General features: G+C 41.9%; 1 protein-coding gene across 2 annotated transcripts in view; it reads right to left on the reverse strand.

Moving 5' to 3' along the window:
• MLH1 (mutL homolog 1) overlaps window positions 1–18,803 on the reverse strand; it is an 86,200-nt gene that overhangs the window by 10,451 nt on the left and 56,946 nt on the right. For both annotated transcript variants that reach the window (XM_047770007.1, XM_047769997.1), the window contains exon 13: window positions 17,357–17,505. In XM_047770007.1, the coding sequence (XP_047625963.1) occupies window positions 17,357–17,505 (149 nt within the window). The remainder of the gene's footprint in view (window positions 1–17,356; window positions 17,506–18,803) is intronic.

The following is an 18,803-nucleotide window of genomic DNA, read 5'->3' on the forward strand; positions in this document are numbered from 1 at the left end:
ACAGAAAATAACCCAAAAAAGAATGTGTATAGGGGTGTATGTGTGTATAACTTAATCACTTTGCTGTACACCTGAACCTAACAGTATTATAAATCAACTATACTTCAATTGAAAAAATAAATAGAAAAAAGGGGGTAAGGGATAAATTAGGAGGTTGGGATTAACATACTCACTGCTATATAAAAAAATACATAATCAACAAGGACTTACTGGATAGCACAGGGAACTCTACTCAATATTATATAATAACCTATATGAAAAAAAGAACCTGTATATGTGTAACTTGAAGCATTTGCTATATACCCAGAACTAACACAAGATTGTAAATCAACTATCCTCCAATATAAATTAAATCAAAAAAAAAAAAAAAGAATGATATGGAGTTCCCTTGTGGCACAGTGGGTTAAAGATCTGGGGTTGTCACTGCAGTGGGTTCAATTCATGGCCCAGGAACTTCTACATGCTGCTGGTGTAGCCAAAAAAAAAAAAAGGGAAAGAAAGAAAGAACACCGATCTTACTCTTTCAAAAAACAGAGAAACTCCATTGTGGCTCAGCAGTAATGAACCTGACTAGTATCCATGAGGATGCAGATGTGATTCCTGGCCTTGCTCAGTGGGTTAAGGATCTAGTGTTGCCGTGAGCTGTGGTGTAGGTCACAGAGGTGGCTTGGATCCCACGTTGCTGTGGCTGTGGTGTAGGCTAGAAGCTGCAGCTGATTCGACCCCTAAACTGGGAACTTCCATATGCCACCAGTGTGGCCCTAAAAAGCAAAAACAAAACAACACAACAACAAAAAAAACAGAGGAACTCTTTCAAAAAATGGAGGAAGAATAATTCCTACCTGAAAAGGATAGCATATCCCTAACACCAAACCTGAGAAAATATTAAAAAAAGAAAACTCTTTCATGGTCAGAGATGCAAAAATCCTTAACAAAACATTAGAAAATTAAATCCAGCAATATTTAAAAAAAAAAAAAGAATAACATCATAATCAAGTTGAGATTAGGCCAGGAACACAAGGTCATTTAACATTTGGAAAATCTCACCATATTAACAGAGTAAATGAGAAATACATGATCATTTTAACAGATTAGAAATAGTATTTGACAACAACAATTTATAATTAAAAACTCTCAGCAGGGAGTTCCTGTCATGGCACAGCGGAAATGAATCTGACTAGAAACCATAATGTAGGTTCAATCCCCGGTCTTGCTCAGTGGGTTAAGAATCCAGCGTTGCCGTGAGCTGTGGTGTAGGTTGCAGATGCAGCTTGGATCTGGCATTGCTGTGGCTGTGGCCGGCAGCTGGGAACCTCCATATGCCAAAGGATATCTAGGGAGTTCCCTGGTGGCCTAGCAGTTAAAGATCCAGCGTTGTCACTGCAGTGGCTCAAGTTTGATCCTTGGCCGGGAAACCTGTACAGCCAAAAACAAAAAAAAAGGAAAAGGGGATCTATGAAAAAACTCCAACTAAACATTATGTTCAATGGTAAAATACTGAATGCATTCTTTCCACAATAGAAAACAAGATAATTAATGCCTATGCTCATTCAACCTATTTGACATTGTAATGAGGCAAGGAAAAGTAACAATATACAAACATGAAAGGAAAAAAGAACTGTTTCTAGCCACACCTTTGGTAAGGTCAAATGATATAAGGTCTTTTGAGGGTTTTTTTGCTTTTGTTTTGGATTCTTTTTGGTCACCCCCATGGTATGTGGAAGTTCCCAGTCCAGGGATCAAACCCGTACCATGGCAGTGACCTGAGCCAATGCAGTAACAACACTGGAACATTAACCCAGTGAACCACACAGGAACTCCCTATATTTTAATTACTAATTGATGGGGGTCAAAAGTTCATGGACAACAATAGGGAAAAGAATTTTGACTCAATCTTAGAAATTAAAGCCAAAATTGGGAAGGATGGGATCAAGATAGTGGAGGAGGAGAGCATGGAGCTTAACTCCTCACACAAAAACATTAAAAATGCATCTACGAGTGGAACAATTCACACAGAACATCTACTGAACAGTGGCAAAAGACCACCACTTAACGAGGTAGAACAAAAGGAAAAAAGAGAGAGAGGAAGAGAAAGAAATTAGGGTTGGCCCCGAACCCCAAGGACGGAGCTGTGAAGGACAAAAGGTTCCTGCATCCTGAGAAGTCCTCTCACTGGAGGCTGAATCAGCCTGGATGGGAGTCCAGGAACTACATGGGCCACTACCAAATGCAACCCCCTTCAGTCCCACAATGACTGCTGCACCTGCACACTCTCTATCAAGAGGTTAACAGACAGCACACAATGAGGAAAGAGGCAGCAAGTATTCAAAACTAAAAGAAGCCCCTCCATCCAAGACACAATGGTGGAGTACAAGAACTTGAGTTCACCTCCAGTCATGAAAACATAAAAGTCATAACTAGCTGTTGAACAACCATCAACAAAAAAGACTATAGCCTACCAAAAAAGATATTTTATATCCAAAGATAAAGAAGTGACAATGTGACGGCAGAAGGGGGGGCACTTTCATGATATAATCAAATCCCATACCAACAGAGTGGGCAAACCACAAACTGGAAAGTAATTTTATCTCACAGGAGAGTTCTGTGCCCCACATGTACCTGGGGGCATGGCATTGAGAGGAGGAGCCCCCAGAGCATTTGGCTTTGTAAGTCAGAGGGCTTAAGTGCAGAAGCCCCACAGAAGTGGAGGAAACAGAGGCTCCATTCTTGGAGAGTGTACACAAGGGTTCACGTGTACTGCGACCCAGCACAAAGCAGTTACGCCACAGAAGCCTGGGCCAGACCTACCCATGGGTTTTGGATGATCTCCTACGGAGTCTGGGGTTGGCTGTGGCTCACTGATGGGGCAAGGACACTAGTGGCAGAGGCCCAGGGAATACTGATCACCATGAGCTCTTTTGGAGGCCTCAATTTTGGCAGCAAAAATTGGCCCCACCCAACAGCCTACAGGCTCCAGTGCTAGAACACCCAAAGTCAAACAACCCACAGGGTAAGAACACAGCCCACCCCTCTGCCAACAGGTTGCCTAAACACATACTGAGCTCACAGCCACTAATAAACACAGCCCCGCCCAAAAGAGGGACAAGACCTAGTTCCACTCACCAGTGAGCAGGCACCAGTCCCTCCCACCAGGAAGAATACTCAAGTCACTGAACCAACCTCACCCACCAGGGGGGCAGACACTAGAAAGAAGAGAAGTTATAATACTGCAGCCTGCCAAAAGGAGACTCAAACACAGAAAACTAAACAAAATGCAACAGCAGAGAAATATGTTGAAAACAAAAGAACAAAACAAACCCCCAGAAGAACAACTAAGTGAAGTGGAGACATGCAATCTACCTGAAAAAGAATTCACAGTAATGATAAAAATGATCCAAGATTTCAGAAAAAGGAATTACAAGAAGCAGTTTGATACTGGCACAAAAAGAGAAATATAGATCAGTGGAATAGGATAAAGAGCCCAGAAATAAAACCACCACATAAGGTCAATTAATCCACAACAAAGGAGGCAAGAACATTGGAGAAGAGACCGTCTCTTCAATAAGGAGTGCTGGGAAAACAGGACGTCTACACATAAAAGAATAAAATAAGAACATTTTCTAATACTACACACCAAAATTAACTCAAAAATGATTAAAGATGTAAACATAAGGCCAGATACTATAAAACTCTTGGAGGAATGCATAGGCAGAACAGTCTTTGACATATATTGCAGCAATTTTTTTTTGATCCACCTTCTAGAATAATGAAAATAAAACAAATAAATAAATGGGATCTGATGAAGCTTAAAAATTTTGTACAGCAAAAATAACCACAAAGAAAATGAAAAGACAATACACAGAATGGAAGAAAATATTTGCAAACAAAGCAACTAACAAGGGATTAATCTCCAAAATATACAAACAGCTCTCATGCAGCTGAATATCCAAAAAACAACCCAATCAGAAAGATGGCAAAGATCTAAATAGACATTTCTCCAGAGAAAACATACAGATAGCCAAAAAGCACATGAAAAAATTCTCAACATAACTAATTATTAGAGATATGCAAATCAAAACTACAATGAGGTATGACCTCATACCACTCAGAATGGCCATCATCAAAAAGGCTCCAGACAAAATGCTGGGAGAGTTCCCATTGTGGCTCAGAGGGTTAAGGACCCAAAGTTGTCTCTGTGAGGAGGCAGTTCGATCCCTGGCCTTGCTCAGCACTGCCACAAGCAGCAGCACAGGTCACAGATGTGGCTCAGATCTGATGTTGCTATGGATGTAGCATAGGCCCCAGATGCAGTAATGATTTGACCACTGGTCCAGGAACTTCCATATGCTGCAGGTGTGACTAAAAAAAAGAAAAATAGGCGAGATCAAGATGGCAAAGAAGGACTGGAGCTCACCTTCTCTCATAAAAGCATAAAAATTACAACCAACTACTGAACAAACCTTCAGCCAAATATACTTCAAACAATCAAAAAAGATATCCTACTCCAGGAGACAGAGGAGGCCACATCAAGACGATAGGAGGGGCAATTCGCAATATAAGCAACACCACACCTGCTAGGTGGGCAGCCCACAGATGGGAAAGTACCTCTATCAGAGAGACTCACCTGAGTGAGAGTTGTGAGCCCCATATCACATTCCCACACCTGGGGATCTACCACTGGGAGGAGCCCCCGGAGCATTTGGCATTGAGTACCAGCAGGGCTTGTGTGCAGGAGCGCCACAGGACTGGGGTAAACGGAGAGCCCATTCTCGAAAGGCACACACATTTTCATGTGTGCCTGGGTCACAGGGCAAAGCAGAGACTGCACAGGCATCTGGGTCAGACCTGACTGCAGTTCTTAGAGGATCTCCTGGGGGAAATAGGGAGTAAATGTGGATCATTGTTGGGGAAGGCAAGAGTCTTGGGAATAATCATCAGCATGTGTTCCTCTAGATGTGGCTATTTTGGAAAAATCTGGCCCTACCCATCAGGGCTGAGAAGCCCCAGGCCAAGCAACAAACCAGGTGGGAACACAGCCCCACCCATCAGCAAAAAGGCTGCCTAAAAACCACACAGCCACCTCTGATCTCACCCAGAGATGAAGCCCCACCCACCAGAAGGATAAGAATCAGCTCCACCTACCAGTCAGGAAGCCTACAACAAGTCCCCACACCAACTTCAGTCAAAGGTTGGGGAGGCAGGTGGACATAAGAAGTAAGAGAGGCTATGACTCTACTGTTTGCAAAAAGGAGACCACACCAAAAACCTATAAAAAATGAAAAGGCTGAGAAGCAAGACTCAAATAAGGAAGCAGAAAAAAACACAAACAGAAAAAGGGCTAAGTGACCTGGAGATTAAGAACCTCCATGAAAAAGACTTTAGGCTGATGATAGTGAAGATGATTCAGGATCTCGGAAATAAACTGGAGGCAAAGATTGACAAATTACAAAAAACACTGAGCAAAGAAATAGAAGATTTAAGGATTAAGCAAGCAGAGATGCAAAATACAATAACTGAAATAAAAAATTCACTAGACGCAACCAACAGCAGATAGAGGAGGCAGCAGAATAAATAAGCAAGGTGGAGGACAGACTACTGGAAATCACTGATGCAGTACAAAAAAGAGAAAAAAGATTGAAAAGAAATGAAAATAACCTAAGAGAATGCTGGGACAACTTTACACACACCAATATCTGTATTATAGGGGCGCCAGAAAGAGAAGAGAGAGAAAAAGGACCAGAGAAAATATTTCAAGAAATAATAGCTGAAAACTTCCCTATCATGGGAAAGGAATCGCTCACTAAAAACCAGGAAGCACAATGAGTACCATATAAAATAATCCGAAGGAGGAACACCCTGGAACACATACTAAACAAACTGACCAAAATTAAAGACAAAGAGAAAATACTGAAAGCAGCTAGGGAAAAGAAACAAATAACATACAAGGAACCCCAATAAGGTTATCGGCAGATTTTTCAGCAAAAACTCGGCAGATTTTTCAGCAGAAACTCAGAAGGGAGTGGCACGATATAATTAAGGTGATGAAAGGAAAAAAACCTCCAACCAAGATTACTCCACCCAGCAAGGCTCTCATTCAGATTTGAAGGAGAAATCAAAAGCATTACAGACAAGCAAAAGCTAAGAGAATTCAGAATCACTAAACCAGTTTTATAACAAATACTAAAAGAACTTCTCTAGGTGGAAAAGAAAAGGCCACAACTAGAAACTAAAATATTACAAATGACAAGGCCTACCAGTAAAGGACACATATAGGAGAGGTAGGAAATCATCCACACACAAATATGCTACTGAAATCCGAAATCATGAGGAGGGTACAAATGCAGGACACTGGAGATGCACTTGCAACTAAGAGATCAACAACTTAGAACAAACTTGTATATATAGAGACTCCTGTATCAAAACTTCAGGGTAAGTGCAAGCCAAAAATCAACAACAGATACACAAATGAGAAAAAGTAATCCAAACACAACACTAAAGAGAGTCATCAAACCAACAAAAGAGCAAGATAAGAAGGAAAGAAAAAAAGGCAACAAAAATCCAAAACAGATAAAATGGCAATAAGAACATACATAACAATAATCACCTTACCTTAAATGTAAATGGACTAAATGCCCAAAACAAAAGACATAGACTGGGTGAATGGACACAGAAACAAGACCCATATATAAGCTGTCTTCAAGAGACCCACATCAGTTCTAGGGACACATACAAACTGAAAGTGAGAGGATGGGGAATTCCCGATGTGGCTCAGTGGAAAGGAATCTGATTAGTATCCATGAGGACGCAGGTTAGATCCCTGGCCTCGCTCAGTGAGCTAAGGATCTGGCATTGCTGTGAGCTGTGGTGTAGATCACAGACATGGCTCAGATCTGGTGTTGCTGTGGCGGAGGCCAGTGGCTACAGCTCCAGTTCAACCCCTCGCCTGGGAACCTCCATATGCCTCAGGTGGGGGACAAAGATAGAAAAAAAAACAAGAGAGGACGGAAGAAAACATTCCATGCAAACGGAAATCAAAAGAAAGGTGGAGTAGTAATACTTATATCAGACAAAACAGACCTTAAAGAATATTATAAGAGACAAAGAAGGACATTACCTATGATCAAAGGATTAATCCAAGAAGAAGAAAACTGGAAATATATACGCACCCAACATAGGGTCACCTCAATACATGAGGCAACTGCTAATAATCCTAAAAGGAGAAACTGACAATAACACAATAATAGTGGAGGACTTTAACACACCACTTATAGCAATGGAGAGATCATCCAGACAGAAAATCAACAAGGAAACACAGGCCTTAAATGAGGCATTAGAGAAGATGGACTTAATATTTATAGAATATTACGAGGATTTCCTATTGTGGCACAGTGGAAATGAATCCAACTAATATCCATGAGGATGCAGATTTGATCCCTGGCCTCACTCAGTGGGTTGGGGATATGGTGTTGCTGTGAGCTGTGGTGTAGATCACAGACACAGCTCAGATCCTGTGTTGCTGTGGCTGTGGTGCAAGCTAGCAGCTGTAGCTCTAATTAGACCCCTGGCCTGGGAACTTCCATCTGCTACAGCTGCAGCCCTAATAAGCAAAAACAAAATTACAAAACATTCCATCCAAAAGCAGCAGAATACACATTCTTCTCAAGCACACATGGAACATTCTCTAGGATAGATCACATTCTGGGCCACATATCAAGTTGCAATAAATTTAAGAAAATTGAAATCAGGAGTTCCCATCATGGCACAGCAGAAAGAAGCCAACTAGGAACCATGATATTGCAGGTTCGATCCCTGGCCTCACTCAGTGGGTTGAGGATCCAGCATTGCCATGAGCTGTGATGTAGGTCACAGATGCGGCTCTAATCTGGCATTGCTGCGGCTGTGGCACAGGCCGGCAGGTGTAGTTCCGATTTGACCCTTAGCCTGGGAACCTCCAAATGCTATAAATGCGGCCCTAAAAAGAAAAAAAAAAAAAAAAGTGCTGAAGAGGGTCTTCAGAAAAGGTAATCCTCCTACACTGTTGGTGGGAATGTAAATTGGTACAGCCACTATGGAGAACAGTATGAAGGTTCCTTAAAAAACTAAAAATAGAACTACCATATGACTCAGCATTCCCACTCCTGGGTATATATCCAGAGAAAATGATAATTTGAAAAGATACTTGCACAGCCTATATAATACTCAATGGACAGAAACTGAAAGCCTTCCCACTGAAATCTGGAACAAGACAAGAATGCCCACTCTCACCACTTTTATTCAACATAATGTTGGAAGTCCTAGCCACAGCAATCAGACAAACAACAGAAATAAAAAGGTATGCAAAGTGGAAGAGAAGAGGTAAAACTGTCACTCTATGCAGATGACATGATACTATATACAGAAAACCCTAAGGACTCCACACAAAAACTACTCAAACTGATCAATGAATTCAGCAAAGTAGCAGGATATAAGATTCACATTCAGAAATCAGTTGTGTTTCTGTATAATAACAATGAAATATTAGAAAAGGAATATAAAAATACCTTTAAAAATCACACCCCCAAAAATTAGATACCTAGGAATACACCTGACCAAGGAGGTGAAAGATTTATTTGCTGAGAACTATAAAACATTCATCAAGGAAATTAAAGAGGATTCAAAGACATAGAAAGATATTCCATGCTCCTGGTATGGAAGAATTAATATTGTTTAAATGGCCATATTACCCAAAGCAATCTACAGATTCAATGCAATCCCTATTAAATTACCCATGACATTTTTCACAGAACTGGAACAAACAATCCAAAAATTTATATGGAATCATAAAAGATGCAGAACTGCCAAAGCAATCCTGAGGAATAAAAACCAAGCAGGAGGCATAACTCTCCCAGACTTCAGGCAAGATTACAAACTACAGTAATCACAACAGCATGGTACTGGTACCAAAACAGACATAACAGATCAATGGAACAGAACAGAGAACCCAGAAAAAAAAACCAGATACCTATGGTCAATTAATCTTCAACAAAGGAGGCAGGAATATAAAATGGGAAAAAGACTGCTACAATAAGTGGTGCTAGGAAAACAGGACAGCCACATGTAAATCAATGAAACTAGAAGGCATCTTCACACCATGCATAAAAATAAATTCAAAATGTCTTAAAGACTTAAACATAAGACACCATAAAACTCCTAGAAGAGAACACAGGCAAAACATGCTCTGACACCTACTGCTCACATGTTTTCTTAGGTCAGTCTCCCAAGGCTGCAGAAATAAAAACCAAAACAAACCAATGGTACCTAATCAAACTTACAAGCTTTAGCACAGCAATGGAAACCATAAAAAAAACAAAAAGACAACCTACCGAATGGGAGAAAATAGTTTCAAATGATGCATCTCACAAAGGCTTAATCTCTAACATATACAAACAACTTGCACAACTCAACAGCATGAAAAACAATAACCCAACTGAAAAATGGGCAGAGGATCTGAATAGACACTTCTCCAAAGAAAATTTACAGAGGGCCAACAGTTACATGAAAAAATGCTCAACATCACTGATTATTAGAAAAACGCAAAGCAAAACTACAATGAGGTACCAGAATGGCCATCATTAACAAGTCAACATATAACAAATGCTGGAGAGGGTGTGGAGAAAAGGTTACCCTCCTTCACTGTTGGTGGGAATGTAAACTGGTATAACCACTATGGAAAACAGTATGGGGAGGACCTCAGAAAACTAAATACAGAACTAAATATAAACTAAATATAGATCCAGCAATTCCAGTCCTGGGCATATATCCAGACAAAACTTTCACTAAAAGACATACATGCACCCCTATGTTCACTGCAGCACTATTCACAATAGCCAAGACATGGAAACAACCTAAATATCCACTGACAGATGAATGGATTAAGAAGATGTGATACATAAACACAATGGAATACTACTCAGCCATAAAAAAGAACCAAATAATGCCATTTGCAGCAACATGGATGGAAATAGACTCTCATACAAGTGAAGTTAAGTCAGAAAAATAAATACCATATGATATCACTTATATCTGAAGTCTAATATATGGCACAACCAAACCTATCTACAGAAAGGAAACAAACTCATGGACTTGGAGAATAGACTTGTGGTTGCCAAGGGCGGGGGAGGGGAGGGAGTGGGATGGACTGGGAGTTTGGGGTTAGTAGATGCAAACTATTGCATTTGGAGTCGATAAGCAATGAGATCTTGCCGTAGAGCACCAGGAACTCTATCTAGTCACTTGTGATGGAATATGATGGAGGATAATATGAGAAAAGGAATATATATATATACATATATCTATACAACTATAATACAAAAAATAGGTTGGAGTTCCCGTCATGGCTCAGTGGTTAACAAATCCAACTAGGAACCATGCAGCTCGGATCCCGCGATGCTGTGACTCTGGTGTAGGCTAGTGACTACAGCTCCAATTGGACCCCTAGCCTGGGAACCTCCATATGCCACAAGAGCGGCCCAAGAAATGGCAAAAAAACAAAAATAAATAAATAAATAAAATAAATAAAAATCTTTTTTTTTTTTGCTTTTCACGGCTGTACCCACATCACATGGAGGTTCCCAGGCTAGGGGTCGAATTAGAGCTGTAGCTGCTGCCTGCACCACAGCCATAGCAAAACAGTATCTGAGCCACATGTGCGACCTACACCACAGTTGATGGCAATGCTGGATCCTTAACCCACTGAGCAAGGCCAGGGATTGAACCTGTATCCTCAAGGATACTAGTTAGACTTATTTCCACTGCCCCACAATGGGAACTCCGAAAAAAATAAAAATCTTAAAAAAAAGAAAGGGACATTTAAATGTAAAATATGCTTAATAATACTTTGTCTGTCTAAATGTGCTTTAATTAGGTATCTTTAAATTCTCTATAAATACTTATTAAGCTATCAGCACTTTGGTGAAATGTGAATAACAATGTGTATAAAAATAAAGGGTGTAATACTATTTTAAAAAGAGAGAGAGAGAGATACGAACCTCAATGTTCATGCAGCACTATTTCCAACAGCCAAGAAATGGATACAACCTAAGTGTCATCACTAGATTAAAGGAGGTGCTTAGGGCAGACCATGAAAGGTCTGGGGAAAATAACTATAAGCAAATAATATTGGCCAAATCCAAACAAGCTGACAATAACAATGTAATACAGGACAATTATATATTGAAGTAGAAACTGTAATATAACAGACACCAAAGGTAATTCCAGATAGACCAGCAATTTAAGTATAACATTTTAGGACAAAATATTAGAGCATATACATATGTATTTTCGGCCACAACCATCGCATGGGGAAGTTCCCAGGCTAGGGACAGCACCCAAGCCACAGCAGCAACCCTGGTCACTGCAGTGATAATGCCAGCTCCTTAACCTGTTGTACCGAAATGGAACTCGGAGCATATATTTTCATTATCCCATAGTTGGAAAGAATTCCCGAATAAGATAAAGAGGCCAGCATGTAAAGAAAAACTCTAAGAAATTCTGTTCATTAAAAGCACTCATAAAAAGGACTTGCCATGTGGCTCACAACATAACTACTCGATATTGCTTCTACAAAAGCACTCATAAAAATATACACATGAGCCCTAAACTGATGGAAGATATTTTATTTATCTACATTACTATCTAGAATATCTAAAAAACTCCTAAAATCACTTAGAAAACACCAAAACCCAAGAGAAAGATAGGAAGAAAAATTCAACAGTCACTTAACAGAAGAAATACATTTACTCAAATTTTCCGTGATCAGGGAAACACAAATGAAAACCATAATTAACACCATTTCATGAACAATTAACTGGTACAAAGTCTGACAACGTCAAACAAAGGAGAAAAAGTGGAGCAAAGCAACTCTTCACACTTTTGGTGTGACCATACTCAGTGATCTGTCTTGAACACAAGCTGTCCCTTACAAGCCAGCAGTAAGTCTAAGTGTGGGTCTACCCTGCGCAGAGCTTCCCAGCCCACGTGCCAAGCTCCTGGAAAAGGGTCAGACCTCAAAGTCCCCAAATATCATTCCAAAGCAGAATGAAGGGCTTAACACAAGGTAGAGTTGGGAAGTGGAATCTATTATAAACAGAAAGAGTAGAGAGTAACAAAATGGGTGAATTTTAGGAAGAGGTATACCCATTTATATGCACTGCAGAAAAAGACAGTGTAATTCCGTTCATACAAAATTGAACATTTTTAAAACTAAACAATAAATTTTGTAGGGCTACAAATATGGGTGGTAAAACTAAAATAAAAAAAAGGAAATAGTTATCACAAAATGTAGGGGAGTTCCTGTTGTAGCTCAGTGGGTTAAGGACCCGATGTTGCCTCTGTGAGGATGTGGGTTCGATCCCTGGCCTCGTTCAGTGGGTTAAAGACACTGTTGCCACAAGCTGCAGTGTAGGGCACAGATGTGGCTCAGATCCAGTGTTGCCATGACTGTGGTGTAGGCGGCAGCTCCAGCTCCGATTCAACCCCTAGCCCAGGAACTTCAATATGCTGTAGGTACAGCCATAAAAAGAAAAAATTATAATAATGTAGGGCCACAGTTACCCTACAGGAGGAGGGAAGGGGCTGGGACAGGGAAGGAGGACAGGGCTGCATGGGAGACGGCAATGTGCTGTTGTTTTAAGCAGGTGATCATTTGTTTTTTCCTGTGAGTCCCACTTTTTTTTTTTTTTTTTTCCTGCTGAGTCTGAGGCATGTGGAAGTTCCCAGGCCAGGGATGGAACCTGTGTGACAGCAGTGCCAAGTCCTTAACCACTAGACCACCAGGGAACTCCAAGCTTACCTTTTATAAGCATGATTTTGTATCTACTACTTTATCTCTGTATGTGTGAATGTGTATGTACATATATATTTAATGAAAGAAGTAAAAACATCACCACCACAAAAGGGAGGTAGAGGAGAGGGGTTGGAGACAGCAGGGTGAGGGTCTGAGGACAGCAATAAGCCTGTACATCACATTTTTACTGTACTTTTTTTTAAAGCTTAGGCACAACACATGAGTTCTCACATTGTTACATAAGTTCTGCAATGCTTTCTAATCCCTGTCTAAAAAGAGGCTGATTTTCCTCACTTTTAGAATAAGTGCTCCCTTCTGTTCCCAATGGAAACTCAATGTCTCTACAGGATGTTCTGCGTAGGCAGAAAGTAATTATTTTAAAAGCTGGAGAACATCAAATAATCTTGAATAATGAGGCACTGGAGGAAAGAGAGGCAGTGTAATATACTAAAAATGGGTCAGATATTTTTCCACACAAATTTGTCATCGAAGCTCTGACGCATCCACAGCTACTTAAGCTGGTGCGGGGAGTGGCAGTGGGGTGGGGGTGGGGGGCATTGGCTCCCAACACAGGGCTCCATCCAGACAAGAGGGCAACATAGAGGATGAGGAGGACAGGTGGGGTTTCCCCTCCCTGGCTTCATGAGGCTGCCTGCACCTGCCCCCACCTCCTACCAGAACCTCAAGAGCCTGTGTTTCATTCCTCCCCTAATTATAACCATGGTAAGGGAGGTCTGAGGGCATTTCCCTACCATCCTACTAGCAGCAAAATGGGACCAAATCCTCTATGCTTCAAAGCCAAGCCACACATCCAAGTTCACAGCGGCAGCCTAGGTCTCAGCATGTTTTCCTGAGGAGCATCAGGTAAAGCCGCCCAAAGGAAGGGTTAGGGGACCTTTGGTCCCCAAGACCACTGCAGAACAGGAGTTGGCTCCCCAGCAACCCTAGGCACAATGGCTTCTGCTGCTGCTTGAGCTGACTGAGAAGCCTCCCAGGAAGACAGCAACCCGTCACCCTGGGTCACGTGGTCTCTCTTCCAGAATGTCCCTCATCAGGCAAGTTACCAAACCCAAATACCCCCACACCACTGTGGACACATTTAAGACAGGGGTTTGAGCTCACCCAATGCATTTTCTGCCTCAGGACTCAGCACAGCAGCACTCTGGACAAAGAAGACCCTTGAAAAATGTCTGCTAAATTGACTTCTCAAACCAAAAGAAACTCATCTGGTGACAAACCATAGAAGAGTGTGTATAGTTAAACCCAGAACTGTTCACCAAAGACCAACAAAATAAAGCTGGGGATAAAATACTAAGCATATTTTCAGATTCAAGTGATAGCAAATAAATAATGACATTCTTCACTCTCCTTAATTAACAAATCAAAATTATGTGACTGGCAGTAAGTAACTTAGTCATGACTAATCCAGGACTGAGCCTAATCCTATGAACACGTGATGGCATACTGGGCCAGAAATTAACCTTGTTTGTTGCTTGAAAGTGTACCCACAAGGAATGGGTAAATCCAGATTCAAAAACTGTCTGTGGAGCACTCAACTCTGACACCCTTCCAAAATAAAGAATCCAGGGCTTCCCCAAGGCTGCTCCTCCTAACCACTCTCCTTCAGCAAAGATCTGACTCCCCAGCCAGACATTCTGCCAGTACCATGAAGAGATAATCACACAAATAAATGCAACTAAGAACGTCATTAAAGGAAAGCATCTTCCTTCTTTCCTGGGCCAGGGACACAGCTGAGGGTGCAGCCAGGCTCTGGCCTACCTCCTCAAATCTGAGCTTCAGAGAAATCCCTGTAGGCATTCAACCCAGAGACAACCAGCTTCCTGGCTGGGGCTGTGGGTATTAACAGATGCCACTGGAAGGACCTGAGGCAGAGACCCCTCTACCTGCACATTGTCTCTCAGGTGTTCATCACGACAACCCAGTAGGCCTATATCAGGAGCACCATTTCACAGAGCAGAAAAAGCCTGTCCCAAAAAAGGTCAACAGGAGTTCCCATCATGGTTCTGTGGTTAACGAACCCGACTACTACCCATAAAGATATGGGTTCAATCCCTGGCCTTGCTAGGTGGATTAAGGATCCAGCTTGCTGTGTGCTATGGTGTAGGTTGCAGATGTGGCTCAGATCCTGTGTTGCTGTGGCTATGGCGTAGGCCAGCAGCTACAGCTCCGATTTGACCCCTGGCCTGGGAACCTCCATATGCTGCAGATGCGGCCCTAAAAAGACAAAAAAAAAAAAAAAAAGATAAACAGATTTCCAACTGGCCATGGTATATTGGCAGGAGCTTCAGCAGAGTTCGCTGGCTCCAAAGTAATAGCCCCACTCCCCACACCAGGACCATGACTCCCTCTGTAAGACCTTTCTCTGAGTCTGAAAATAGCCTCAGTCTGAGAGATCAGGGTGCTTGGCCCACCATGTGATCTAGAGCAGCAGATCTGGTTTTGTATCTAAATCCTGGGCCAACCTCTCCACTGCAAGCCACTCCAGTAACAACACACGTTGGAGGCACCTGGGCCAGTTTTGCAAGGTACAGATATTCCAACTAATCTGTCTTACCCATCTTCCATTTCCTTATCTTTAAAACAGATAACAGCATCTTCTCTGCCTCCTTCACAAGACTATGACAGAATTAAATCAGGTAATGTACATGTACATACAATTTTATAATATTTAGATTCATCACCACCTTGGCAATGGACTACAAACCTGTCTACACTTGGTGTAGGTTAATTTTATAGTGCACTTATAATAGCTGCAACTACTCAGAAATGTATTGAAATTACGACTTAAATAGCCTGCTCTGCGTGAGGAATGCAAACCCTTAAAGAAAACTCAGTAAATTCCAAATCTGAGGGAGTCTGTCAATTAAAACAACTGTGAGGAAGGCTGCTAAATACATCAAGTCACGGCCCACCTTCTATTTTAATATTTAAAATAGTTTTAAAAGCTCCCAGCTTGAAAGCCAGTAACAGAGGGGAAGAGCAACAGAGCAAATCTTCCTGGAAACAGAAATCAGAAGCCAGCTGGTGAGACCTTAGTCACAGGAAGTGTACCCTTCCCAAGGGAAGAGACCCCCTACGCCTTTCCCCACATGCAGACAAAGGCCCAGAGTGTGAAGAAAAGAAAGAACAAGCAAGGAAAAGCAAACTTAGGCCTCCCTGATCTGTGCAAACAAGCAGTGACTGAGACAGAGAAGATATAAGGGGCCTCTGAGTCAGGGAGGCTGTTAGGAGCCTGAGCATCAATGGGAAAGGCACTGAATTGCTCCTTAGCCATTCATTTCTTTTAAAAGTCAGTCCAGGTTGTCATATTTTAAGATAACTTTTATAGTAGTGTTTAAATATAACTTGTTTAAAACATCAAGAAATGTGTAAAAGGTGAAAAGTAGAAAGGCCAGGGCTAAAAGTGTGCAGACTCAAGTGCAGAGCCATCTTCTGGAGCCCGGCAATGATGGCTCCACTCGGAGCACAACCGAGGCTTGCCAAGTGCAGGCAGGACTAATAGGGTCAAGGCACTGTCACAGGCCTCAATCCCTGTGTCGGTTCACCCCTAGGAGGTGATGGTTTCTAAAACCATCAACTGAGTTTGGAGTAATGGGGACCCAGATGGAATTCTTTTTTTTTTGTCTTTTTTTTTGTCTTTTTGCCATTTCTTGGGCCGCTCCCGCGGCATATGGAGGTTCCCAGGCTAGGGGTCCAATCGGAGCTGTAGCTGCCGGCCTACGCCAGAGCCACAGCAACGCGGGATCCGAGCCGCGTCTGCAACCTACACCACAGCTCACGGCAACGCCAGATTGTTAACCCACTGAGCAAGGGCAGGGACCGAACCCACAACCTCATGGTTCCCAGTCGGATTCGTTAACCACTGCGCCACGACGGGAACTCCCCAGATGGAATTCTATACTCAGGTGTTCTGAGATCTATTTCTGAGAAAGAAGATAAATGACTTTTCACTTTGTCCTCAGGATACAAAAGTATCCATTGACTGCTTACTCTGTACCATGTGTTTTACTTAATTTTTCTCTCTAATCAGCACAATTATCTTCAAGGGTAAAATTAATGCCATTTTACACATAAGGAAAAACCAAGGCACAGAAACGTTAGGTCATGAGTCTAAGGTCACACAGCAGAAGCATCAGTGCCCAGGTATGAACCAGGGCCTTCAGAGCCTGGAGCAACAGCATACCCTGGGCAGGCTACAGGATTAGCATCTGGCTGATAGTTACACTTCTTTGTAGCTAAGACAGAAACAAATTGAAGATTATTTAAATGACCACTTTACTGATTCCTCTGGTTTAATGAGTGTATTGATTAATTCTAATTAAAACTAGAGACTACTTTTTCCCTTCTTTCCCAGTTGAAAATTATCTTTAAGCTACCACCGCCTTGGTTTAAGAAAGAAAGTAAGCTGGGACTGAGAGGCTGTCCCAACACAAATGCTTCCAGCATTTCCAAAACCTCCATGTTAGCAGTTCTGGCCCTGGGAGTGGCAGGCCGCCCTCGGCACTTACGTACTCTCATGTCCCCGCTCATTGATTTCTTCCTGGAGAGTCAGAACACTTGTGAGGTTAATGATCCTTCTCCGGGGGATACAAGCTGCTGTCATTTCCTTTCGGTTTGCATCCTCCACCATTTCCACATCAGAGCTTTCCCGATGTCTCTTTCTGTAGAGAAGACGACAAACTGACAGCTCAATACTATCTTAAAGATTTTTTTTTTTACTCAGTCAAATTTTTTATTTTGGAGAAGGGAGCAGCCTCTCTGTGCTGGCTCTGCTCATCTGGGGAGGGCCCCTTATGCTAGCGGCAGGCTGGCCAGATCTGTCTGTTCTCCTGGATACAGGTTCCCTGACATCCCTCAGGCCCTAGCACTGGATGTTACGCACAGCAGGGGTTTGGGGTCTGGCTTAGCCCATAAACATGCAGGACCTTGAGCAAGTTTGTTGATCACACCACGTCTCATTTACTCAAGGCCTCCATCCATCCTTGCCTCAGGCACTGTTATAATACCGACCTCATATAGCCGTGAACAAGCCAGACAATGTGACTGCCCACCAGATGCTGACAAAATGCTATGTCAAAAATACAAGATTCACAAAAACAAACTTGAAATGGATTAAAGACCTAAATATGGAGTTCCCGTTGTGGCGCAGCATAAACAAATCCAACTAGGAACCACAAGGTTGCGGGTTTGATCCCAGGCCTCACTCAGCAGGTCAAGGATCCAGCGTTGCCGTGAGCTGTGGTGTAGATTGCAGATGAGGCTTGGACCTGATGTTGCTGTGGCTGTGGCATAGGCTGGCGGCTACAGCTCCAATTAGACCCTTAGCCTGGGAAACTCCATATGCTGCAGGTGTGACCCTAAAAAGACCAAAAAAAAAAAGACAGACCTAAATATAAGACTGGATACTATAAAACTCTTAGAGGAAAACATAGGCCAAACACTGACATAAACACAGCAATAGCTTCTCAGATCCACCTCCTAAACCAATGACAATAAAAATAAAACATATGGAACCTAATTAAACTAAAACTTTTTGCATAGCAAAGGAAACCCTAAACAAAATGAAAAAACAGCTCACAGGTTAGGAGAAAATATTTGAAAAATGAAGCAACTGCAAGAGATTAATCTCCAAAATATACCAGTATTTCCTGAAGTTCAACCAAAAAAACCCAATCAAAAAAATAAGAAGATCTAAGCAGACAATTCTTCAAAGAACACATACAAATGGCCAAATAACATGTGAAAAGATGTTCAACATCACAAATTATTAGAGAAATGCAAAACTACCAAGAGGTACCACTTTACACCAGCCAGAATAGCCATCATCAAAAAGTCTACTAACAATAAGTGCTGGAGAGAGTGTGGAGAAAATGGAACCCTACTACACTCTTGGTGGGAATGTAAATTAGTGCAACCACTATGGAAAACAGTATGGAGAGTCTTCAAAAAACTAAAAACA

Source organism: Phacochoerus africanus, chromosome 1, assembly GCF_016906955.1.
Source record: "Phacochoerus africanus isolate WHEZ1 chromosome 1, ROS_Pafr_v1, whole genome shotgun sequence".
Lineage (NCBI taxonomy): Eukaryota > Metazoa > Chordata > Mammalia > Artiodactyla > Suidae > Phacochoerus > Phacochoerus africanus.